We start from the raw sequence: 26,664 nt of genomic DNA on the forward strand, positions 1-26,664 counted from the left end.
GGTTCCCCTGATTTTTTTTTCTATGTTTCATCATCTGAACCTATGATGAACCTTTTCTGTCGCCTACCCTGTTCTGCACCCAGCCCAGGTGAGAAGGCAGTACTGTGGTAAAGGGTCCCCTCACCTCTCATATCGAAGGAAGACGTTATTTAAGTCATCGTTCACATGCAGCAGTTCCTCTGTCACCTCTTCATTGGACACTCGCGAGATAAGTTCCACAATCCTCTGCTGCATAGCTCTACAGGTCCGGTTCAGCTCCTAAGGGAGTAAATTGCATAGGCATGAATCCTGACAACCTGCAAGAAACAAGCAGATCAGCTTGTGCTCCCTTCACCGCCACCTGCATTCCTGACTCCGAGTTCTCCGTCATAAGAACATAAGCAGTGTCATACTGAGTAGATCAATGATCCACCTAGCCCAGTATCCTATTCCTGACAGTGGCAGAAGTGGATGCTATACAGGGAGGGCATCAAACCAGATATCTCTAGAGTGATCTCTCCCCTATTTAATCTCCTTCCTGGCATCCACCCATTTTTTGGGTTGGATATACCAGCGGGAACATCTCTATCAGCTGAGAAACCCCAAGATCGCAAACACTGGAAGGCTGAACGTCACTCTGTACCTGGTAGAATACAGGGCAGAGGTGCTCAAAATCTTGAGGGCCTACATATAGCTCAGCACACATGTTCTTCAACCATAAAAGCATCACAGCGATTCTTACACATGGAATACCTAAGGATTACTTTCATGGAAACTTGAGTATAAAGCATTTGAATGCCACAGCCTCCAAAACTAGACAACATTTTCCTTCAATATCCAGGTTTTCTGCTTAGCAACACAGTGTATCAAAGTACCTGGTTAGCATTGTTGCTAAAAATGAAAGGGGTACTGGAAAGGGACTGTTGTTATTTGGCACTGGTGAGGCTTGGTACAGTGAAAAGACACTCCTGCTTCTTGGAAAAGGAAGGTACATATAAAGCAAAGAGGCTGCACAAGCAAGACCTCCTTGAAACATGTGCTTAGAAGTATTCTGGATAACAGGACCATGCAGCCTTGAGCAGGACGGTCTCCTTGGTGTCACTGTGCAACCCAAGGCCTCAAGTGATTAAGGAAAGGCAAGGAAAAGTTAACTTGAAAACCTTGCAGGCTAGACCTGCCCTGAGCTGTACTGTGGAAACCTCTCACGCCTAAGCAAGCCTTAGCTGGGTGCTTCTCATGAGACCCCTGCCACCACCAATTATTTGGCAAACTTGTCCACCTCTGCCAGGTCTCTGAGCATGGAGAATTTCGAGTGTATGGCTCAAAACGGATGTGTTGGGAAACTTACCCGAGGAAGCTGGACGGAAAAGCCAGCCCCACCAAGGCGGCCTGGGGCTTCCTTGAACAAGCCCAGACATTTGGGTAATTTGGGCCCCTCTCCCATCCCTCCCGTCTCTCTGCAGATAGAAAGCTCTGCACTAAACAAGGATGTCTTGGTGGTACATAACCTTCAGGGTGAAAGCAAAAATGTGATTGTTTGCCTTGCTTGGTCTGACATCCTAAGCCCTGGATAAATTTCACCTAATGCAATCCAGCTGCCTTGGCAGCTTGAGGAATGCGTTCTCCAGTGTCACGTTTGATCCCATCACTTTAGAAGCAGATTGTGACATTTCAGAGGCTCGCTCACTGCCGTACAGGGAGGGCTGACAGGACCTGTCTATTCTGCTCAGACGTGGCTCTCAAGGAGGCTGTTTACATTTCATTGTGAGGAAAATGTCAGGAATTATTTAAGGAGGATGACTATATACCACCTCAAAGCAAAGAGCCTCACATATGAGGCCTTTCTGCCTTCAAAAGGCTAACCGTGCCCCTTGTCATCAAAAAATAGCCTCTCTCTCAATCTCTCGCCTGCTCTGTGATTCAGACTTAGGCTGCATCTGTCAGCGAGAACCAGTCACACTTCACGATCATTTCTTCTCACCTTAAAAACGTATTGTCAGATTACGCAGGCACGATTTCTCTGGCTGTCTATAAATGTAGGCGAGTTATTCTGTGCTCTCAGAGTCCACCATGGTTTCCTGGAAGCTGCTTTTTTTTCTGATCACAGTCCAACCCAAACGGTTCGAAGCTGAAAGGCTCTTTATTGTAAAGTCTTTCATCAGCTGCCATGTGGCTCTGAGACAGGCACACGCTACTGCTCTGTAGGACAGACCAGTTTTTGGACGGACTTCAAACTCTGGTGCATCACAGAAAGCGGCTCCCAGCCTCCCTCCAGCTTTGCTGCTCTCCGTGCCCATTCTACCTCCCGGCCAGCTGAGGAGATGACACTTTGGAAGGCAAGGGAAGGCACACTCGAACAGCTGGAGAGCAAGACTGTAAACCCCAGCGAGTAGATACCTCCTCCTTGGTGCCATGTTGCCTTATTCCCCAGCTCAGCTGACACTGCCCAGATGTTCCCTCAGCCACAGCTGGCCTGGAGAATGAGACGTGAAGCCAGAGATAGGAACTTACTTGAAGTGCTACCACAAAAGGAACTGGAACAGGACCTTGTCACCTGATTCAGAGGGTTTTTAAAGTCAGAAGGGACCCTGCTGATCATTCAGCGTGACATCCTGCTTTACTCAGACCACAAAACATCACACCAAGTGGTTCTTACAATAAGCCCTCACCATCTGGAAAGAGACTTCAAATGATAGAGTCTACAATCTTTCTAGGCAATATTTAACCCACTTGAGACAGGATGGGTATTTGCTCTGCCAGGACTGGGCAATTTTTATCATTATAAAGGTGGCAACAGACAACATGGAGACGGTTTAAGTGTTCAATGCCAGTTTTTCTTCAATCTTCATAAAAAGGGCTAATTGTGACCGGATGTTTAACATGAGCACAGCCAAGGCCTAACTAAAAAAGAATAGATTAATGAATATCTAGATGCGCTGAATACCTTCTAATCAGCAGGGCTCAATAAAATTTTTCCTAAAGTATTTGAAGAATATGACACAAATCTTTGCACTATTATGATTATCTCTGAGAACTCATAAAGGACCCAGACGATTGGGGAACAGTAAATACTTTGCCTGGCTTTAAGTGGAGGAAAAGACAGACCTGGAGAATTATAGGCCAGTAAGTCTCAGTACTCAGAAAGTTACTGGAACAACCCAATTATAAGCATCATGAGGACAACGAGTGATAAAAAACAGCCAGTATGGAGTGTCAAGGGAAAATTATGGCAAACTGATCTAACTTTCTTCTTCAATACGGTAACTAGACTAGTGGATGGGATGAGCAGTAGAGTTGATATATTTTGACTTTGGTAAGACTTCTGACCCAGCTTCTCACAAACAAGGTATGGAAACATGGTCTACATTAATTTATTTTAAAGGGATACACAAGTGATTGAAAATCCATATTCAAAGAGTATTTATTGACAGTTCACCATCAAATTGGACCTACCAAGTAGGGTCCTGGAGAGGTCTGTCCTGGGTCCATAGCTATACAATACTAATGAATTAATTAATTGAGTAATTAACTATAAAAAATACCTATAAATGTATGGATGATGCCAAGCTGGGGCATATGGCAAGCACTTCAGAGGACATAATCAGAATTAAAAATTAGCTTGATAACTGGAGAAATGGTCCAAAACCAATTAGATGAAATTCCATAAAGACATTTGCAAAGTATGCACCTTAAAGAGAGGAAGATACAAATGCACCAATACAAATGGGAAATAACTGGCTTTGTAATTACTACAAGGAAGAAGCAGTGGGGGTACAGTGGACCATAAAGTGTCATGAGGCAATATAATTCTTATGTCAAAAAAAAAAAAAAAAAAGGTTTAGAATATGCGATCAATGAGGACAGGTTGAGATTTAAGGGTTTATTTCACACAATAGAAAAACCCAAGGTGGGGGAAACACCTTCAAAGACTGCTTTTAGGAGGATACTGTTATTTGGAGCCCAGACACAGGACACCAACATGGAAGCCAGGCAACCCGAGGAACAGATACAGGACTGTAGGAAAACAAAACTTTACCGTCCCAAGCAGCTGGAAGGGATTTATCAGGAAATGCACTTACTTGTAGTAACTCTAGATCGGATGAATCCTCCTGTCCTGGGACCATCTCTGTCAGCATCTCAGACATCACTTTTGTGTTCCCACGAACAATATCCAGCTCGCTGCGCAGCCGGGCAATCTGTTTTTAGGGAGGAGGAAAAGCAAGGACCATGTTACCTTCTGGCCTTAGAACAGAATATTGTCAAGAAACAGCTCTCCGATCTCCTTGCTTCTCTCGATTGACTTGACATCTGATGCCCGTCACTGGAGATGAGAACAAGGCTACAACATATCATGATGGAGCAAAAAAAGTTTCCCCTAGAGAGAATGTTATTACAGTGATGGAGGAAGATGCTATGGAGGACAATTCATCACTGTGACAGAGCCAGCTGTGTTCTGCTCAGATGGGAACAGAAGCTAAAAAACAGAGTGATGCTAGGAAAATGCTGTGCCGCTCTCACAAGGCAGGCAGAAGAGACGAAAGGGGCAGGAGGTCCTGGTGTGGCTCCTCTACTATGCAGTGGCCTTTCTTTCTTGTCAGAGAGGAAACACTGGCCAGTGGACGGGAAAGTAGCGTGAGATCCACGTCCTAGGACTGGCACTTGCTAATCAGGTGTGAGTAGGACTTTGAAGCAGCACTTCTGTGCATGGCACAAAGGTGGCACAGATACAACTTGAAGTCTGCAGGGTACATGAAGTAATGGAGGATGCATGTGTGTGCACCTAGGACAAGATTTCACAGTCCAGACAGCAGAAAAGACTCCTGAAGGGAAGCAGATCTAGGCTGCACCTGCAACTCAGAACTAAAATGCCTGCGAGAAGAGACAGCTAGTTTGATTCACTGAACCAAGAACGTCTCATCCCGGTACCTGTTCAGAATTGGCAGTGATAGGACCAGTCACATTCAATGGTGGAGTCTGAGGAGCTGAGTAGACTGTGGGAGAAGGTGATGAATATGAACTGGTGCTCATCCTTTGCTGGGACTGGGACGTGGGCATAGTGGCTGCAGGATCCACTTCAGGAACACTCTGCCATGTGAGAAAAAAAAAAAAAAAAAGAGTTCAGGCCAGAGCTGTGGCAGCATCTGCTCCAGGTCCTGATCCCAGATACAGATCGGAGCATCACAACAAGCATGCGCTACCATGTCAGACCATGCCTGGGGAATGGCTGTGATAATCCTCGCTCATCCCTTCTGCACTAACTCTCAGATTTTCAGTTCAGTTTCCCTCCACAAGAAAGGCAAGAAGCCAAATAAAAAAAAAACAAGCGACAGGACAAAATATATTTTGCTTCGAAATCAAGTGACATGCTGCAAAATCACACGCTCTGTATGTACTGCAGGTAACTCATTTTGCTGTGGGAACTGTGAGTTTCCTGGCTATGTGCCCTTAAATTCACAGCCACATCATTGCACTGACTCAGGATTTCCACAGTGAAGAATCCAAATATTTTATGGGCAATCAGTTTACTTTCCAACAGGACAACAAGCTCAAGGTTGCAGACCTGCCTTTTGAAGATACAGGGAACTTGGCGCTCCTAGTCAAATCAATTAGAGCTGCGGGTGCCAAGAACCTTTGCAAGACAGGCCCTCTTTGTTCCTGGTTCACCGTAGGGGGTCCTAACAGGAAAGCTGCCCTCTCTGGGGAGGAAATAAACTGAATCTCAACAACAGATATTTGCTAGGACATTTTCTAAGCATGGTAGTTTAGTTTGTGTGACCATCTGGTGAACCAAGACAAGTCTGCGAATCTTCTTCAAACTGTCTCCCCTCTGGGTTGACATCTGACTCGAGAGAAGAGATTCTGGTAGTTTAACAGCCTGTCAACCCCCCTTGCCTTATTCTTTTCCATTCTCTCTTGCTGTTAAAGAGTCCCCCTGGGGTTAAGCAAGTTCTCTGCACCGTAAGAAGTCACCAGCGGAAACAGAAGAATTATCCCATGATCTTTATACAGCAGTTTTGTTTTTCCAGGGATAACTTACCCTCTGTGGTGTGTGTATTGGAGAGAGCGCATCAAGATCTGCCATGGGAAACTCGATCCCTTTTCGTTTGAGTTCCTCATAAATATGCACTACTCCAGTGAGATCAGGGCTGCTGCGAAATGCATCTGCCCAAGCCTGGAAAACATGCAGATTGTTCATAAGTCTTTCAAGTGAGCACCAAAGTCCCCCTCTTGCTCTCCCACCCTACAATGCAGATCCAATCAAGAAGAGCGCTCATGCATTTCATTCTTATTTGAAGCTTTAATTACTAGATCTGCTCTGAAAGACTGAGTTGCTACTAAGACAATCAAGAGTGAATCTAAAGTAAATGGTGAGTCAGTGCTTAGAAGTTCACATACCAGTTAACACAGGCAGATTCATGAAACCCAAGTCCCAGAAATGTTCCTTTTTAGATACATTTGGTGAAGCATTGACCTTTTCCTCCTACTTCACAGGTTTAGACCCACAGTAGACTCTTAGAGGGAAGAATCTGTTTTAATAGGATCCAGAAGGTAGAAAGCCTTTGGCCACTTGGCCTTGCTCTGCAAAGCATTGTCATTTGCTGCCAAGGAGGATCTAAGCATGAGCGCAAAAACATCTCTCAGGTTCTTCTGTAACAAGCCAAACATTGTATTTGGTTCCCCTGGCTGCTGCTCTGCTACAGCAAAAGGTAAAGTGCTACCATTGGATCAGAGAGCTAGCGTTAGATCAGAGAAAGCTGCACGCAGCTGCTCATCACAGTTGTTTGCTGCAATCATCCTTCAGTTATTTCCATCCCGAAAATGTGATTTTCAGCCACCTTTCACAAGGGGGGAAATAACAATCAGGGAGGATAAACTAGATTAGAAAGCAGATTAAATATTTTACTTACGCTCTGGCTCTGCTCGCTTCTAGGAAATTGTATTTTGCACCCTGCCTGCACAGGGAGCAATCCATCATCACTTGGAGGCTAGTGGTTCTGCTTCCCAACACTGCTTAAGTAAATTAATTGCATCAATTGCTCAGATGCCACGCGAGAGTCCCACCAATCCTTCTGCAGCACGAGAAACCCGAGCTGCGCTGGGTACGAACCACTGTGGCTTGAAAGGTCAGTCTCAAGGAAGCTTCCTTAATTACAGCAGAAGCATCCTCGCCACACAGGTAACTCTATCTTTGTCTTGGTGTTTTTAATTTATGTGAGAGGCCCTCTGAAACTCGTTTCTACACTCTGCCTCTCCATAGACCATCAATGGGGAGGATACAAAGAAATGGGTTAAATGAGCTCTGTTTAGCAACAGCAAAGTCTCGTGCTTAGGCAGGTACCACAATTGCGTTGGACTGATGCACAAACTCCTGTCTGGCCCATCAAGAAGAGACATCATCATACTCCAGGTTTCACTGGCAACCTCACATCACCCCAGCTCATCTGCTTATTTGGCCTCTTCTCTTTGCACCTAGAGAGATGCGTCACACCTGCACACATGCTGCTCTGGCTTTGAGATGCCCCATGCCGCATGGTCCCCTCCATTCTCTCCACTCGGCCTTTCCACTTCAGCCTGCTTTATTGAGGGTCCATCTTTCACCTGGACAGCAAGAACTGGCCTCCCCCATTGTCCCCTGTAGCTGCTGAATGGCTAATCCTTAGTGCCATTAGTGACATGGAGGTGTAGCATAAGCCCTCTCTTTGAGAGCACTGGAATTGGCCCACACAATAGCCATGCTATGTGACATGTCCAATGTGCAGTATTACCAAGCCTGACACCAAATGAACAAAGAAAAAAATGTGTAAAAGTTATCGGGTAACAGCCTTTCCACCTACCCTGCTTCAACGATTAGCTTCGTCAGGATGTTATTTGCTTTACTGCAGCACCTACAGCCAAAACCAAGCCACAGTGTGCTAGGTGTTGTACATGTGCATAGTAAATCAGTTCTTGTCCTGACAGATTTACAGTAGAGCTAAGCAAGACAGACAGAAGTGGCATTAGTCCAATTTAAAACCCTAAGAAACAGCAAAAGCAAGGAGACTAGGGACTTGGTGCAAGTCCAATGAAGTTTGTGACAAAGTTGGGAACTGAATCCAGATCACTGGGTGCTACGGCCAGGCTTACCTAGGTATTTACAAGCCCAAAGATGTGGACAGGTACCTGCTGGGACTGACATCAATGCCTAAGCCAGTTAGATGAACAAAAGGCCATATTTACAACCATTTAGCCACAGACCCAGCTTTCCAGCACAACCGCTTCCATACAGGTACCGCCAACTAAGTTCATTGTGCTTCTGCATAGTCTCATCATGGCTTATTGTTTTTCATACTGTTACTCTCCCATGGGAGAGGCAAGAACGCGAGAACTCTTGAGACAGCATGCACCCTCTTGCAAGGGGAATGCAAAGGGTAGTTTCCATGGACTCTGTTGAGTGGAAGTAAGAGAGGGGAAAGCTCCGTGTAATGTGTGCTAATGAAACTACAGCTATAAAAGTCATTCAGCTGAAAAATAAATCTGAACTCAACCAAGTCATTAGGTAAAGCCATCCCCACCTTGCATCTGTGCTGGGAAAACACCCTGGAGCAGAAGAATAGCTGTCTGAAGACAGATGTGTGCACAGCACCCTCTGATATTCTAGGCTGGGCTGTTAGTTTGTTACCTTGGCAGGTACTAATACTCCCTAATATTATACTGTAGGGAAGAACAAATACTGTGTAAGCAAACACTATAGCAGACCTGGGGATAGAAGCAACTCTACAGAATAGAAAACAAGAGCAACCTCCAACTGCAGGATGTCCAAAGGGTGAAGTCTGGAAGCACAGCTAACTACTTGGCCACACAGGTGTCCCCCGCATTCGCACATGCCTGTTGGCGCTGAAGGCTTCTGCATTCACTCCCCTTGAATCAGAGTCACCCACCACCTCTAGAGAAACAGGTCTATGTGTGGGAGCCAACCGCAGGCTGCTCCTTACAGATGCCAGGCTGTTTGTACCAAAAGGCACTTAGTGCACAAACCAAACCAATAAAGCCTTCTAACCCCACTGCACCCAGGCTTGGCCTACAGATTGAAGCAATCACAAGGACTCACAGTAAATGTTGCAATCACTGTTTGGCTTTGATTTACTAATGGGTGAGAACTCATTTAGATCTGGGGGATAAATTGGCCAACATCCTCCAAAATGACACGGCAAAGACCCAACAGTGACAAGTGCCCACAGTTTCCACAAACGGCTTAATACAATATTATCGTTCAGTGACGTCACCTCTTAGCTTTATACCCAAGAGAGTCAACACCCCGGGCTCACTCAGACCAACAAGCCTCATTTAACACAGTCTACTAACATGCATTAATGTACAGAGATAGCCATGAAGTGGGAGGGAGACCCTGAAGCCCCTAGGAAAGGCGCATCCAGGTCTCCCACCTAGCTTGCTTCCTGCTTTAATTCAATTAATAAGTCGTGCATTATATATAGGCCAGCTGTGTGTTTGTGCTTCCAACTGCTGAAGCATTTCATTGCTCACTGGCATGTTTTACTCCTCAAATTAAAATGAAAAACACATTTAAAAAATTGCTTTGTATGCCTAGAAACATATTCCCAGGAGAACTGCAGCACCTCTGCAGAATCTGTCTCTCACACAGACACAGAGTGTTTTACCCTCTGGTGTTTGTAACAGCTGGGTAGAACTCACAGACAGAGCTTCCTATGATTGTCACATAGCCTCCAGGCAACTGCCAGTGCTTCCCCATGTGTTTCTAGCAGGATTGGAAATTAACAGTTTTATTTCTATGCAGCACAAAAGGAAAAGGTGGCAGGGAGGGCTAGCGACAGTGTTCAGGTATGTGCTGCTGCTGTTGTAGAGCAAGCAGAGGGAACGTGAAAGTCAGTGTGTTAGACCCTGTATAATTCTTTGCAGTTCTATGCATATCTTTCGTCAAAGGATCTCAAAGTCTGCTGCAAAAGCAAGAAAGCCATCTCATCTTACAAATGAGGAAAAAGCATGAGGAGTTCAGTGCACTGCTCTTGGCATCAGAGAAATCAAGGGTCTTCGCACTGACTTTAACGAGGGCAGGGTTAGGCCCTCAAATGATTTGTCTAACCTCATACAAAGTCCATCACAGAGCTGGAGGCACAATATGGGCTGCATCTTCTGGATCTAACCAACAGACCACTTACCCATCACTTAAAAAAAAAAAAAGAAAACCCCCCTCTTATCAGCACAGTACTTGCCTATGTATTTAGGCTCTAGAAGACATTTCCCCCCTGTACCTTCTTGCCATAAAACAGAGTCTCCCCAATATTACTCTGGGGTAGTCATTCGCTTATTAAAAGCAAATTGCTTGTTATGTTTAGCTCTGCCTATATGCTCATCCTGTACAGCACTTGGGCATGCAGCCCCTAATTCAAAGCTGTTGCCTGGAAGGTGACTTGCATACCTGAATGAGCGCTAGTACTTTATCCTGTACGATGGTGGGGGGGTTGTTCTTGGGCGAGATGATTTTCACCAAGACGCCATCTATGAAGTCACGGTTTGCCACGAGGACGTGGAAGCGATGGCCACAGTTCTTCACACAAGTTTCCAGTACCTGAAATGAAGGCATCCGCTGATGGACCAAAGGCTTGATCATGCACACAAGGGGAAGAGGTCACCTGGTTAAAAGAAACACTTTGGGGACAGCTAATCCCACTTTCCTGGTTCCCCCTTCCTCCTCCTAGGTATCCCTGGATAGCTTCCATCTTTGCACACACAGCTAGAAATTCGTTTATAGCTTTCGGTCACCTTCAACAGAACAATGCAAACCAGTCGCTTTATTAATTGCCCCAAAAGGTAGCAATCCTGCATTAGCAGAAACATGACGTAGCTCAAACATAGCTTGCTCTCATAGTTCCCACTTGTAATCTTGGTCCTTTGCTTTCACACATCAGTCAACAAAAGTGTTCAGCTGATGAGACAGCAGCACTAGAAATGATGCCTTCAGGTCCAAGAGATGCAGAAAAATATGACTCATCCCAGAGCCCTTTCCTTTTTCAAACTGAATTCAAACTTGTAATGAATCGAGTCACTAGCATTAACACCCCCAACACCTGTCTGTCCCAACTTGTCTTGCCCCCAGAGTAAAGAAATGGGAAAGTTCCTTCCACTTTCAAACATGCTGACTTTGACAATTCACCCTGCAGGCTTCAATACACTGAGTATTACAGCCAGAGCATGTAACATGTATGTCCTGTTAGAGTGAGGCTCACATGTATTTGTGGAGTCCAGCCATTTTCCATGCTCCTGAAATGTAACTGGCCCAGATTTCATTCCTATATATGAAAATGTATATATGGGAATTAAGCTGAAATATCTTTAGCCCTTCACAGCATTCCCCATTAAATGCTCTGAAAGGTTGTGCTTAAATTAATTTTTTCCACCTAGCTAGCTGAAGTAATTCTCTTTGTCATTCAACTGTACTATTGACTCATCTATGAAGACATGATACATGTGGAGATAAATACCACCACACAGTTACTGGTTGCTGCAGTTATAATATATGTATAGTAGAGGTGCTCATAATTGTCCCCACTGCTTCAGCTGATGTCCTTAGAACCGCTGATACAGGCTGAAGCCTGTGGACTTGCAGCCATGAGTCCATTTTCAATGGACAGCAGATAATTATGTATCCTTTTTTGGTCTTTAAGGAACAAACACCAGAACTTGGCAATTCTCAGGATGACAAGCCAGGGCAAGGAAGAGGTAACAATGGACTAGTCTATTAAAACAGGGTTTCATCTTAGGCATGTTTAGGACTTAAGGGCAATAGCAAGATTTGCGTGAGAGGTGCATGACCGTATGTTAATTTAGGACGTCGGTATTTCTCTTTTGCCTTCATGAAATGCAAAACCCACCCACCAGCACACATTTCAGTCTGCCACATCACCCAATAAAGCCTTTTTACTCAAAAACTCCTTGCTAAAGAAATCAGCAGATGTCACTGGCAAATGATCAGGCACTCGTCTGGTGCTGGGTGAATGTGTAGAACCAAATCACTTCCTTCAAGTAATTTCTGCTGATGTGATTTAACTCAGCACGTCTTGCATGCAGATTCATTCATCAGGCAAGTTGGTTATATGACGCTGATGAATGATATGGTAAGCTCACCACGTTCATTTGCACATATGCGTATGGCTAAGGCCCAGGAGTGGAGGAACAACTGGGAAGAGGGAAGTGCCAGTAGGCAAAAAAGCCTAAAAGGGGCTCTGCTTCAGCCCTAAGTTTCCTCACTTATCACTGTAGGTAGAAGCCTGGACAAAAGCAAACCTCCACCCGACTTGAGCTACAGTAATGCTTCCTGAGGGAGAGGAGGAGCTGACAGAGCAAGGGCAGTTAAGGCAGGGTATACACCTTTCAAAGCCAGCTGGGGAGGGTGAAGGGAAAACATGGAGGGCAGTCCCTGCAGCCACCACGGGACCCCAGTTCACCCCACTCACTGTCAGAGCCAGCATCACTTCTCGGTAATTTTTATTTCCATTCAGCCTCTTCTTCAACGCACGGATGGCATCCTTGGGACTAAAGGAGAAACAACCATCTTTAAAGAAAGCTCAAGGAAACTTTTCACTCCGCAGCTGAAAGGGACATCAGAGGCCCCTAACTCCTGGACACAAGCATGTGTGAACTTAACTATGATTACTTGAAACATGGCACAGGAATATACCCACAAAGTCTTCTACAGTTATGTGATGAGGTAAGAAAATATAGCCTTTCTCTGTATTGGGGGGCAGGCCCTCAACCTGGGATCTCTTCAGCACACATTAATAGACTTTTATACAAGTAAGACATTGCCTCCCATCATCCCCCTGCTTTACCTGTGGCAGATTAGGGTTTTATGTCTTGTGTTGTATCACGGTTGATAGTAATTTTACTAAGTGGTTAGATTATGGATATTATAGGAAGTTTGGATAGGGATAATCCCTGCTTCAGGTAAGGGGTTGGACTAGGTGACTTCTGGAGGTCCCTTCCAGCCTGACTTCTCTAGTCTATAAAGAAATTATAGCCAGAAAGGTCAAGTGGGACCATCCAGTCGCCTGGTCTAACCTGCATAATACAGGCCACTGTGATTCTCCCAAAAACCCCAAATCAGGCCAAGTGCTTTTAGTCTTCAAAAAACCTAAACTGTAAGTCTCTTGGCAGAGAGCAGGAACAACACCAAGAAATGCCTGAGGCCCCTGCAATAGCAGGAAGTTGACTGCTGGGGAGACACCAGTGAAACCAGTCCTGGTGCTTGGGGCAAACCGCCTGGCTCTTGTGTGTGCCAAAAGGGGAGACACCAGAGGAACCCCCATTTAAACCTCAGGATTTAGTGGCACTATATGTTGCAGGAACTTGGAAGTCATGAGACTGCTGCAACCTGGACCCTTGGAAGTACAGGCTCAGTAAGTGCCATGGTGGCACATTTAATACATCCCGTATGGATCATCCCAGGAATTACAGGGAAAAGGCTAGTGCTGTTACAGAAAACTTTTCTAATGGATCTTAGTCCCGACCTGCAACCTCCCATGTTACTCCAGGCCTCTGTCTTCCCGGAGCAGAGACCTGCAGCATGGAGTGCTACCTGACGCCTTGGCTTTCTGAAGCCAGCTGATGTTGTTTTGGGACCAGGAGACCAGACAAGTCATCTGCAGTCTCAAACCTGGCTTCAGCACTAGGAATGCCTGTGCCCTAGCAGACTGCACCTCCCAGCCTGTGAAAGATGAAAGCGTGAATGCCCTGAACGCCCCCAGCTCTCTGCATCAGCACATACCCTTCTTCTGTCTCATTGATAATGTCACAGATCTCCATGTTCAGTGTCCAATCTTCGCTCTGCAGGGAGCCATCCGTGGCCTTTTCTGTGAAGTAAAAAGAGACAAGAATTTCTTTCATTTTGCTTTGATTACATGTCTGTAGTTCATAACATCTCCAATTACTAGGCCCCCTGCACAAGCTCAGCATGCCCCACATCAGGGGCCAGGGAAACATTTCCCAGGTCTCTCTCTTCTATCACGAGGAGCATCATGTCCACTTTCCTAACGCAGGGGTCAGGAGGAAAATTATTTCTGTGAGCCACTCAATATCCACAAGAAGGTATCCTGCCACCCTGGACAAAATGCCATGGACCATGGGTTTTTGGGGCCTTCCCCTGTGGTGTGGGGAGCAATCCACTTTATAGCAAGCCAGTCTGAGACTGGAACGTATTGGGCTCTGTGCTCCCTCAAGATCTCCAGCTGCTTCTTTCAATCCTCTGAAATTTTAATAGTGGGTTTCAACATTTGCAAGCCTTTCTTTCAACCACTTAACCCCTTGGCCACAATGGACAGGGCAGTAAATGTGGGGCACCCACTGGGCAAAGGACGGGGAAGACACAAAAAGCTTGTGTTCTTCTTTCCTCTAAAGCAGAGACACACGCTAGATGCTGATGGCTTCCAGGATCGGTGCCCCTTGTGCCAGTTTTTTTAAGAATTAAAAATTACATCTGTGATCATCTCTCTCTCATGCACACAGGAGAAGCCCTGAATCACATAATGCACCAGCTAAATGGCCAAAGCGTGAAAAGAGAGGTACAGGTAGGGCTGGGACTCAAACTTGTCAACAGGCCAAAACAATTATCTATTTTCTTCACCCTGGCCTAGAAAAAAGTATCACCTGGCTCATGCTGCTGTTACCCTCGCTCGCTCTTTCTAACCTGCTGCAATGCAAGCAGAGATGGCTCACCGCACAGAGGACAGTTTTCAGAGGACTCTAAGATTCTCAGCCACGTGCCAGCATCACGCAGGCATTTTGCCAAGATAAATCTCAGCCCAAATATTTATTCCAAGCCCATAAAGGATCTGGCTGCTGCCACAGCCTTGTATGAGGGCAGCATTTTCCCAGAGGATTTTTTAAAGAAATCATAGTCAGGACTGAACTGGAGAGCTGACGTCAGGGCACGGACAGCGTGAGAACATCTTAGTGCCTTTGGGGAGAAGATCTAATGGCCCACGGGAGAAACCCCCTGGGCTAAAGGCATGGTCTTTCCTTCTGTGGCTACAGGGTTTCCAGAGTCGCAGTGTGCCCCGGTCCCCAGCACATGGAGATGGGTCAGATTTGATAGTTAGCGATGGCTTACCCGAAGTGCACGTACTGCTTGGACACAGCTGATGGTTGTGAAACCACTTATTAGAAGGTGATCGGCCCTCTCACCCGGACGGACCACCTGGCATCAGAGTGGTACAAGAGGCAAGGGTTGAGCTCAGGGGCTGCAGAGTAGACCTGAGTCTAGTATGTGAGCCCAGGCCCTTCATTCAGGCTTTTCTGCTCCATGCCTGACACCCTGCCTTGGACGCCCATACTTTGCTCCTGCTCCCACGTGTTCTGGACTCCCTATCTCCTGATCTCTGGCACTGTCTGGACATAACTACCGATTAGGAATTGACTCGGACTTCTCGGTCCAAACCCTTTTGCACAGCCTTAGCCCGGATTTAGATTCCTTGCTAGCTCAGATACTAGTCTACCCCCTGTTCCTCCAGGCCGCTTACATCCCAGCCCTTACACCGCTGTCCTCACAGTGAGTTACGGTCTCATGCATGCTGCAACTGAAGCAGTATTAGCAGTAGTCATGGTCCCAAGTGCCTCTAATCCTCCGGGACAGATTCCCAATTCCCAAATCACGCCATCAAACCGCTGCCTGGTATAAACTCGCCATCCTCTGCAGAACGGCTCTCTGGGGAAAGGGACTCCCTGGCTGCCATCTGGAAAACTGCAGAATCTTACTAGCAATGTTAAAGATGCTTTTAAAGGCTGGGAAGGTCAGTAGGTGAGAGCTATGCACGGACCTGGGACTTCCCCTCAAACAGGGCAAGAAACAGTTTGCTTGGTAGCACTGGCAGGGCCCGTCTGCTTCCCAAACCTACTGCAGGGACCAGAAACCTGAGAATGGCATGCTTTCCCTGCAGGAGTGCACCTGTGGGTGCTACCCTGGGAAAGCAGCTATACGCCCACCATCCTGAGAGTGCTGCAGCACATCCTGACTGGCAAATGCCTGCACAGGCCTTAGGCATAGCCAGCAGCCCTCTAAGAAGTTATTTGGGAGGTTCATGTGACAGCCAGGACAGGGAAAAGAAAGGGGCAGAGGTAAATGGAATCCTTCATGATGGTGGGGGGCAACCTTTTGGGCAGGTGCACCACAAATTAAGCCTCCCCAAGTGCCACTCCAATCTGCTCCCTGCCCTATCTGCCACTGTGTTCACTGCTCCTTCCCCGATCTGCTGCATGCCACGCGCACAGCTGCCCGTGCTACAGGTTGCCCATCCCTGTTTTATGAGATGCTTTGACTGCGTGGCACACAGACAGCATCTGGGGCCAGCATCAGTCTCCCATGCCCCGGCCCAGGGAAGGCAACCTGTGCCAGTTTGCAGTTGGTAACACCTGTTCTCTGCAGCTCTTGTCACTGCCACATGTTAGATGTCATAGCACAGAGGACTCAGAAACGCTGGATTTCCAATCCCACTCTGCCACTGGCATCTTGGAAAAGCTGTTTAACCCTCTGCCCTCTGGCAGGTAACGTTAGTTGAGGGTTAGGAGCTGGCCCAGCCCTGCCCGTTCTGTAGCAGTCAGAGCACAGCTCAGCAAAGGTCTCTCAGGCGCATGGCTCTGTGCACACCCCCTCCAAGCCAAGCCCCTGCTCGCCCATCCCAGTCTGGCATGGGAGATGTCTCCGTGATGTGCCCATACAGCAGGAGGAGCTGGGAGTGTTCTTGTGCTGAACTGCAAAGACAGAAAGCTGCTTCTCCTTCAGGCTGAGCCCTGCCTTATTTCAAACCCTGCTCAGCAGCATCCTATTAACAAATAAGAGCTGACAGGGAGTGTACCAGAGGTCACCTATTGCATAACCCAAAACCCTTTCCTGCTCAGCCTGGAGGACTTCCGGTCTAAGGCTCCGTTTCAGTGCTGCTGACATTCCTGGAGAAACAACCTTCTCCATTTCCCTTGGGTCAGACACAGCTCAGACAGCAGCAAGGAAAGCTTCCCCTTCACTGCTCTGCCCATAGACAGCTGGAAAGATGCTACTGATGAGTATAAGGGCTTGTTCAGGTCTCCATACTTGACCTCTGCTCCCTCCGCTTAAGTTGCCAATAAAAATGCTGGCTGCTGCGGCAAGTCCGAGAAACACTCGTGATAAGAACTGGACTGAGATGCCAAGTTTTTGCAGATGCAGGATCTTGTCTACATACTGTGGACCCCTGCACTAGCTGAATGGTCACAGTAGCCCCGACTGGGCTAGAGAGCACTCTGAACGATGCTCCTCTTGGTCCCAAGGCTCACCCACGGTAGGCGCCAGGCAGCAGCTGGAAAGGGAGGTGAAAGTGATGCTATCGGGCAGCACTTGAAAATGTTCAGTCCTGCCCAAAATATAACCCACCTACAGAAAGGGAGGGATGTATTTACATGTGTGTTGACCCTAGCGTGAAGACCAGAATGTCTTTGCAAAGCAGATCTTTAGTCTGACATTAGTGCTGGGTAATGTGGAAAACACACGGTATCTTTGTACGTGCAGAATCTCGCCATGCTCATCGAGCGATTCTGGACACTTATGCCCAATCACAACACCTACGTGTGCAAGAAAAATGCAAATGGGGGAGAAGGGAGAAAGCAATTCAGATCTCACTTCAAACCATCCCCAGGTTCCCAGGAACCAAGACGTTCGATGACTTTTAGGCATTCAAACAATGAGAAGGCACTGATTTCTACTGCTGGTAGCTACAGGGCTGCAGGTCTAAAAACTTTATCCTGTCATCAGTGGTCTTTGTTTCCAGCAGCACTTTAATGAAGGGATCCAGGACCGGTTTAATTAACTGTGAGACCTCAGAATAGCATAATTTTCACTCTTGGTTGTAACACACAGCAGTGGATAAAGCCAGCTACAATATGAGCGGGTTCTTGCTATCTCTTCCCTTCAGTTGAGTCTTCCCATGAGCAAAGGCTGCCAGTTATGGCCAGCTGTGCAATGCTTGGCAGCATGGACCAAACTAAGGCTTTCTGGGATCTTGGTTAAGCAGGGGGCTGGATCAGATGATCTCCTGAAGTCGCTTCTGGCTCCAATGCAGAGAAGCTAACCCGGGGGTGGGCAAAACAGCAGAGCCAGCCAGTGACCGGACTCCATCTCCCAGCAGCCCCTGCCCATGTTACTGTATCTGGTTTCCATGGAGACCCCAGCAGTGGCAAGGCCACAGCAACAGCACAGGACCAGGGTTTCCATGGAGCCTGGCCCCAGCAGCACTGGCAGGGCAGGGAGCTGCTCCAGGGCCGGGCTGTGATCCTGCAGCGGTGATAGCATGGTGCAGAGCCAGGGCAGAGCTGTGATCCGCTGCTGCGTGCCCTTGCCCGGGACGTGCGGGCAGTGGATCGCCGTTCTGCTGGGGCTCCAGACCACATTGTCACTGCCACAAGTTCCCAGCCCAGGAGCAGCTCCCCATCCAGCCACGTGCCCTAACAGCGCTGCTGGGGACAGTCCACATGAAAACTCTGGCCCCATCGTGTGACGGTCCCACCACTGCTGGGGTCTCCATGGAAATTTGCTGTAGCAACATGGACAGGGGCCGCTGGGAAATGGAGTCTGCCATGGGCCCAATCTGGCTCGCAGGCCGGACTGTGCCCACCCCTGAGCTAACCCCAGGAGAAGATAAAGAACTCCTCCACCCAGAAAACTTTCCATCCTCAGCTCTGTGCTCATATAACCCGTCTGGGAGAGGTCGCTGAAGGTTTCACGAGCACAGTCATCACAGAAACACCAGGAAAGCCGAAGACGTACTAGAAGAACTGGTTTGTTTCATGGTATCTTAGTCCTGACCTTAAACTAGCTTTTTTTTTTTTAAAAAGACAGTCACAAAGTACTATGCTGCTGCAGCCCACAGGGCATTTTCCTTTATGATCCAAGTGCTCCTTTTAAAATGAACCATCGTTCTGAATTTATAGCTCAGTGTTGAACTCTTCCAATGAGTCTGTCATAAAGGATGCTGGGTTCTTTGCTAGACAAACACCATTTTCCACTTAGCTCTCTTGCTACACAGACTTCCTTCTTGATGCTCCTCACCCTGCCCTGCTCCTAAACCACTGAGCTCAGCATTTCCAGAGAAAAATGGATGAGCTACCTTGAATGAGCCGGCTCAAACTGGATTGCAAGACATCACAGATGAAGGCCATTTGCGTGGGGCTGCTGTGACCTTGGTCCTCCCCCCGTGCACCTCTCTCCTTTGTCAAGTGCAAGCTAGGCTTAGGTTAAAAGCTCTTTGCGATCAGGCTGTGGTTGTGCCTGATGCTTTACAGACCGATCATGGTGCTGAATAAATGAACAGGCAGTCTGTGGTTGACCCATTATCTCAGCTGAAAACCCGAATTACCAAAGGCTGAATAAAATGTGAAGTACTTAGCGAAGACGCAGAGTTTGGAAGCAGCCTGTTCAAATCCAATGGGGAACAGTCATTTTCTCTAATGAACAGTCCGATTCCTTTCTTTGAAGATCAGCACCCCAACGCCAGAAATTCTCCAAACCGTTCACCATGCGCTACTAGGCTGTGATGACAGAGAAACAATGCACTGTGACAAGCAGTGCGAGGCTGTTGTGCTTTTTGAAAAGGATCTCCAAGTGTGCTGCAGTTACATTTCAGCATTCCTGCAACAGGAGTACAGCGAAATCTGTAAGGGGACTGCTTAACTGTCTGCTGAAATTCATCTCGTGGGCAGACCAAAACAGCTGTTTCGGTATGTGGAGTCCGTGACAGCCATTAAGGACAGGACGCAAAGTGGATTCACTGCATATCAAATTAAATAATGACAGTAACATCACATAACTAACCATCACCTGCATTATGACTGCAGTTTCAGTGGAAAATAAATCAGGAATCCTCCCACATCAAAATAGGCAGGCTCAGACCTTGTCAGGTGCTTAGCAGCAGGGCCTCTGCTCTCAGATCTGGCTCCAACCATAAAGATGTCTTCAGAAAGAAAGCCCTTTGCACGCAACCCCTTCTGCATGCCTAGAAATTTCTTAATACCATAGGTGTGAGAGGTGAAGGAGGCTGCCTTCACTAAGGGCTGAATGAACTCTGTGCTTGATCAGTAGGCAGCCAGCCCTAACACTGAGCATTTATCCTTCCTTGGGACAGAAAAAGCAAGGACCAGGCCTCAGTGATGCAGGCATCTGGAACAGCTGGTCAATCACTAAAGTTATATCTAGGACTGAATGCTCTAGTTAGTGGTCTTCAACCTTTTTTTCATTTGTGGACCCCTAAAAAATTTCAAATGGAGGTGAGGAACCCTTTGGAAATTTCAAATGGAGGTGTGGACCCTTTTGCATTTTAAGTGTGGGTATTCACCTACTTCTGATTGATCATAGTCATCTTTTGCAGACCCCTTAGACACAGTCTGCATATCTCCAGGGGTTGGCAGACCCCAGGCTGAAAACTACTGCTCTAGTTGACACCACTCATCACCTACATGCTTCATCCTCTGCACTGACTCCCTACTGAATGCAGGACCCAGAGGCAGCAGTGACTTCCAGTTGCAGCTGTGATCGTGCCAGTGACATGGCGGCAACTGTGCAACTGCCAACAGTAACTAGTTTTTGCCCCTCCTGAGTCAGTGACTGGGGTAATTGCCCTGTCACCCTACCTAGTTACATTGCTGGCTTTGAATACTATTAACTGGAGATCAGTCGATGGCTCCTTCAGAGCTGTGGCCTCCACCCATGCAGTCTCCCAATGAAACAACCAAACAGTTGAGAAAGGGTGAGGCTCATGCACGCAGGAGACAGAACCTGCCCAGGAACTGGATCTGCACAGTGAAACTCTGGCACTTGAAATAAGAACAACCAGAGATTTCACCCCTCCGGAGAAGTGTGTGAGGATAACATCCACGTGGACAGCAAGAAAACCCAGCAAGCTGCTTTCCTACTGGAGAGGAAGAGACGGTGGCGAGCTCTATCTTTAAATACTAGGAAGGCACTTGCAGTTGTGGTAGGAGGTACAGCAATTCATTTGGAAAGGGAAGGGTCCTGGACTTAAATACAGGTTCTCTGATTAATACTGCAGCGATTTCTAGCACAGGCAGTTACTCATAAAGCCCAACTGCTGCTAAACTTGAAGCCCATGCTCCCAAGAAAAGCTGAATTGTAGCGCCAGGCACCCCAAAGAGGTCATTCAGAACGCCAGCTTGGTGCAGTGCAGTTAAGCCATCATGATGGAAACTGGGATCTAGACCCCAAGCAGAGCAACGCGGTTCTGACTTCTCTGCAACTGCCCACCTGCCTGGAGATACTGCTAGAGCCGGCGTGTGTCACCAAGGGCAGACACAGCACGTGTATGAATGCATCCCTCTCTCCACGTGGAAAGAAGCAGGAGGGCTTTGCTTTCCTAAGCCCCCGCAAAGCCCAGTGGATTCTCACTCATTCCGGGCAATGCCTTGCTTCCGATTGCTTACAGGCTGTACGCTCGTAACAGCTAACGCGCTGACCCTGGCACCGTAAATAGCTGTCCTTCAGAATTAGGTCAAAGGAAACTGGTTCCTGGTCACATCCAGCCACTTGCAAAATTCAGAGGCATTTCTTTGAACTAGCAAATCTAAAAGCAGAATCCACCGTGCTGAGAAGCTGCATTGCCTCTTTGAGCAGTGACCTATGCAAGATGCCCTGCCCCGCCATGAACCTGAAGTACTGAAAGTTTTGTGTGTTTTATAGAAGGGGCTGTAGCTTTGTCATCACGTGGCAAAATCCAGCTCGTGTCAGACATGAGTAGAGATGAAGCCTTCCCTCAGAAAATGCTGTGTGTTTGGCTAATAGATAAGCTTTATCTTTTTGGACCAATGCAAACATGGGTTTTTACTGCATGTTCTTATATCAGAGACTAATCCTTGCTCAGTATATCACACAGACTGATGGAGTAAAATTTTCCCAGGATAAATTGCACCCTCTGCTATAATCCAGGTCTTTGTAGTGATGTATCACCAGCTTAGACAAAAATATGTCCTGTTGCAAACCTCTGAGCACCGTGTCCAGTAATCTGGTATTACCATATCCTGAGTGCCCATCTTTCTTTTGAGGATGGAAAGGACAAAAGCATACATTAAAACCTCCTGGATGCAAAGCAGAGCTGTCCCTCTTGGGTATGACTGTCTGTGTTGTAACTTATTAGGACCATTGGAAGTTTTTAAGACCCGTTAGACAATCAAGCCTTGGCTGGGATGATCTAGTTGGGGCTGATGGGTTGGACCAGATGTAATCTCCTGAGGTCCCTTCCAACCCTCATTTTCTATGATTTTATGATTCTGGCTCTGTGGTTAGGGGTAAAGAACTGTTTAAGAAAACTGCTGATCTTGGATTAGTCACCCCCTTCCATTGCACTGCATCAGTCAACATTCACTCCTCCCTGCAACCACAAGCAAGGCAGCTGTTTCACAAACCAGCACAGTAATCATCATCATCATGCAGTTTGGCAATCTGAAGTCCAAATCCTACATACTCCAGCCAAAGATTGCACATATAATTTCTTTTTTTAGTTTGCAATCTGCTTTGCAGGATCTATCAGACACCTCAAATTATGGAAGCATGGACTTCCTAGTGCTAACTGAAAACACTACAGGTACTTAAAGGGGTGAACGAAGCCCATTTCCCTCACAAGACTGACTGCATGAAATCATCTGCTAGCAAGAAAGAAAGACCTGGGTATATAAGACAAGTTTCTAACAAAGTGCTGTTATTCTTAAGAAACGTGTAATGCTGATTGTTCCCAAAAGCACCTTTATCACCAGAAGTGCACGCTCACCAAGCAGGACAAGCCGCAGCAACCCACAAGAAAGTGTCAATGAACTCAAGACAAGTGCTTCGTTCATGCTCACGCAGCTCTCCTATTTGTGAAAAGTGGTGCTAAGCTTCCAATATCTGTCTGCACAAAATATCAGAGGAGGAGTGGATCTTTTTTATGCATAACTCTCTTATAGGTAGTATACAAATGCAGCGTTTGTACACATGTTCCGGGAATGGGGGGTTGCTCCGAGAGCTGGTCTAATTAAAGCGCCCAGAGCATCTCATATATCAGCATCCCCACGCTGAAAAATGGCAGCAGGGGCACTTTAACTGAAGCCCGTCAAATGAGCTTTAGCTAAGTCACCCCACCACCATTTTCCAGCATGGCGATGCTAATACACAAAACGCTGGAGTACGGTAATCGGCACCCTCCAGCAGACTCAGTTAATCGAGCCTGCTCCGACATGCTGTAATTACGGCATGTTGGAGCAGCCTCTCTGCACACGTAAAGGCACCCAGGAACTCCATTTACCCTCAAAATTGTATAGGATGCCCAAGTGAAAACCACTTAAACAAGCTGGTTTATAATAGAAGAGGACACACATCTTTATGGGCTGGTAACACGCAGACAGGAACATAAGAACAAGGAGTCTTAAGACCACAGAGCTGCAGCCACGAGGCAAGGGCAAGGGAAGAGGATTCCACTTCACATCAGGACTTGCGTTCCAGCTACGATTTTCCGAGTGCGAGAGGTTAGCAGCCCAAGGACTTGAAAAGCTTTAAGGAGAGCGAGCAGTCCATGCACAGAGCCTGGGCTAGCAGCTCATTGAAAGGTCTTGGCTGAATGCTCAGGTCAGGACCAGCTGCCCTTGGAGGCTGTTCAAACAGCTAGTGGTAAAGAAGCGGCTGGTGTGTCTGAGCCCCACTTGGTATCCATCAGCCCTTGATGGCTAATGCTGTAGTACACGAATAAAGCAAGTTCTAATAACTCACTTGAGACTTCACTCCCGTACTTACAAGCGACGTGCTTTACATATTCATAAAACAAAACTAATTACCTTTCATGGATGAAATGTTCTACGAATTTTTAATCCACTTCAGCTGCAAAGTCTAAGAAATCTGCTCTCATCTATGTGAGCCAGCTCGTAACAAGGTGCTTGCTGCAAACAAACCACTACGCGCCGATGAACCAGGAGCCTCCAGCTCAACCGCTCCATTTCCCGAAGGTCACTGCCGAAGTCAACTGCCCACGTTCTTCCACATTCAAAACAGGACTAAAACTCCAATTACATTTAGCAGGAGACAAAAAGGCAAAGTCTTTGGGGCTCCCACAGAGAAAGCAGTTGCTAGAACAAGCTCGCTCTTCGACTGTGGTGCGACTGCAGACGTGCAAGCAAACATTTGCACAAGATAATTACGGCAGGAGAGGGATGCGTGGATTGGGTGGGACTGCATGCACCTCCTGCTGGTGCGGCGGTCTCTGAGTTTTGGAGGGGGATCCTCTGTGCTGTGGGTAACAGCCAGTAAGACTGTTGCTACAGCCACGCCGTAACCGCTCGGACAGACTACGAGATCCTGCAGACTCTGCCTCTATTTTCTTTCATTTACGGTTCCTTTTTCTCACCCCCTCCTTTCACATACTGTCTACAAGCTCAGCCTGTCCCCCCATGTGAGAAATGCGGGGCTACTGTGACTGGCACCCTGAGTGCAAAAAAATGTCTGCTGGAAAACGCTGGTTATCAATCTGCCAAGGGGCAGAGAACCACCAGGTGTTTGTAGCTTGTGCGGGAACACGAGTCGCCCTCCTGGCATGCCTTGCATCACTTTGCCGCTCTATCGTGCCGCCTTCCTTCACATCCCCAAGCAGATCAGAACAAGCCTCATGAAAGAGAAAATCAAGTCCTGGCCCGCTCAAGCCCCCCACCTTCCTCCCCCCATACAGCTTGCCATCAGTGACGGCAGGGTGCTACTTCCAGTCTCCTTGCATGTACCTGGCATTTACCCATCTGCACAGCCCTTCTCGGGGAAGTCTGCACCTAACGTGAATCCCACCGTGGTGAACCGTTGCTGCCACTGGGAGCCCTCTTGACAGCATGAGGCTCTCAGGGGAGTTTCACCATGACTGTTTGGGACAGCTACAAAGATCAGCGAAGAATTGACCCTGGACTTCACTGGGGGCCTTTCCCCTCTCTCTTCTGCAAGCTTCTGGGCCTAGCACCATTAGGCTGTCAAGCTGTCCTGCTTTTATCAAAGCTTCAGTTTCCCCCAGGCTTTAATTTACCCCTTCCACTCTTGCCCTTGAACATACTTGCTCCATGTAGCTTCCTAGGCCTCTGCCAGCTGTTCCCAAGTCCTTTGGAAGAAGATATCCTGTATGTGGGTGAGGCCGTTGCTTTCTCCTTGAATGGAGCCATCTAGTATCTTCCTCAGCATCCTGGATGCCATACCTCCTCTTCGTCTTTTTTTTGTATGATGTTTTAGGATTATAACATTCATAGATTAATATCTAAATTTGATAACCATTCTACTGCTTCAGGGGTAGCTGTGTGGACTGATTTTAAATCACCATTACGTGATCTAATTGGGCAGTTGATCACAATATGTTACACCATCTGAAAAAAAAATCACACCACAATTGCAACCTGGACTCTCTTTGATTCGCCACTTATGGAGTAGGTGTCCACATTTTCCATGAAGTGTCTGGCTGCGATGCAGGGAGGACCAAATCTTTCTCGGTAGGCCAAGTCCCGGCTGGGGGATCGTAGGGTCGCTGATGATGTATTTCTGCGGCAGGTTGGTATTTGCCAGGCTTCCCTCCATCATTCTTTGGTGCTCTTGTTACCATCATAGATCTTCTAGGCGTATTTCCAGAAAGGTTTTCTAGATCTGAACGTTATCCGATGGTGGCGTGGTGATGTCTTTGTTGATTGGGAGGTTTGGGTTACCAATGGCCTTATGGTATTCTCTCACACATGCAGCATCACGGCAGAGCTGTGGGGGAGCAATGTTCGCTAGGACTGGACGCCATGGCAGTGGCATACTTTTTAGCGTTCCTGATATAATCCACATAGCTGCATTTAACTTTGTATCAACACGCTTTTTTTTCCAGACCACGGAGCAATATTCTGCCGCAGAGAAAACAAGTGCCAGAGTGGCCATTCGAAGCGCAGCCATGCATGCAGCACCTGCCACTGCTCTAAGCAGCACAAGGAGGACTTCCCACTCCACCAGGTGAAGCAAGAAGCAAGGTTAATGCGCTCCCAGGAACGCGGCTGGAAAAGAGATTTTCCCCACTCACTGACCGCATTAAGCCACCGTATTAGATAGGGATTTTAAAGCCTGCTGGGCTTATTATAGTATCCGAAACACACGCACGAATGCACCGCAACATCACCACAACTGAACGGTGACCCGTTCCAGGGCTTTTCTTAGCTGAACTTCAATCGCTTTCTGAATCTGGCAGTGGCTCAAATTCAACGGCCACAACGATATGCTCTTAAATAGAAAGGGATCTCACTCCCCGGTTGGCCAACCATCTCCTGGCGGCTACAATGGCTTGTTGTCTATTCAACCATTGGCCCTTATTTGTGCCAACAGAAAACTTTCCAAAGATTTGGGATGGCTCCTTCTCCCTAAAGTACTCTTTGAATTAGAGGAACAGCGTGTCCTCTCTAAAGAGGCCAGTTTTGAGATACTGGTCAATCAGATTATTTATTATAGCTTAACCAATACCAGGCCTTAGTGGCACATGTCAAATCTGTGCTGGCTCTTAACTTCCTCCTGTTCGCACGGCTGTTATGGTGACAATTTGTGCCGTGCACTTGGTTTCTTGGGAAATACTCTACCCCGATTAAAACTGCCTGCAGCAATGCAAGACAGACCCCCCATTCATTAGA

At 47.3% G+C, this 26,664-nt stretch overlaps 1 protein-coding gene across 9 annotated transcripts in view; it reads right to left on the minus strand.

The window, feature by feature from the left end:
• Window positions 1-26,664, minus strand: part of TOM1L2 (target of myb1 like 2 membrane trafficking protein) — a 55,048-nt gene that overhangs the window by 20,871 nt on the left and 7,513 nt on the right. For all 9 annotated transcript variants that reach the window (XM_090023221.1, XM_090023220.1, XM_090023229.1 and 6 more), the window contains exons 2-8: window positions 13,760-13,844; window positions 12,450-12,528; window positions 10,415-10,564; window positions 6,017-6,151; window positions 4,906-5,064; window positions 4,059-4,175; window positions 125-258 (exon numbers count right to left, since the gene is read on the minus strand). In XM_090023221.1, the coding sequence (XP_089879347.1) occupies window positions 125-258; window positions 4,059-4,175; window positions 4,906-5,064; window positions 6,017-6,151; window positions 10,415-10,564; window positions 12,450-12,528; window positions 13,760-13,844 (859 nt within the window). The remainder of the gene's footprint in view (window positions 1-124; window positions 259-4,058; window positions 4,176-4,905; window positions 5,065-6,016; window positions 6,152-10,414; window positions 10,565-12,449; window positions 12,529-13,759; window positions 13,845-26,664) is intronic.

The sequence above is a fragment of the Crocodylus siamensis genome, chromosome 12 (genome assembly GCF_052110815.1).
Source record: "Crocodylus siamensis isolate JL-2025a chromosome 12, ASM5211081v1, whole genome shotgun sequence".
NCBI lineage: Eukaryota > Metazoa > Chordata > Crocodylia > Crocodylidae > Crocodylus > Crocodylus siamensis.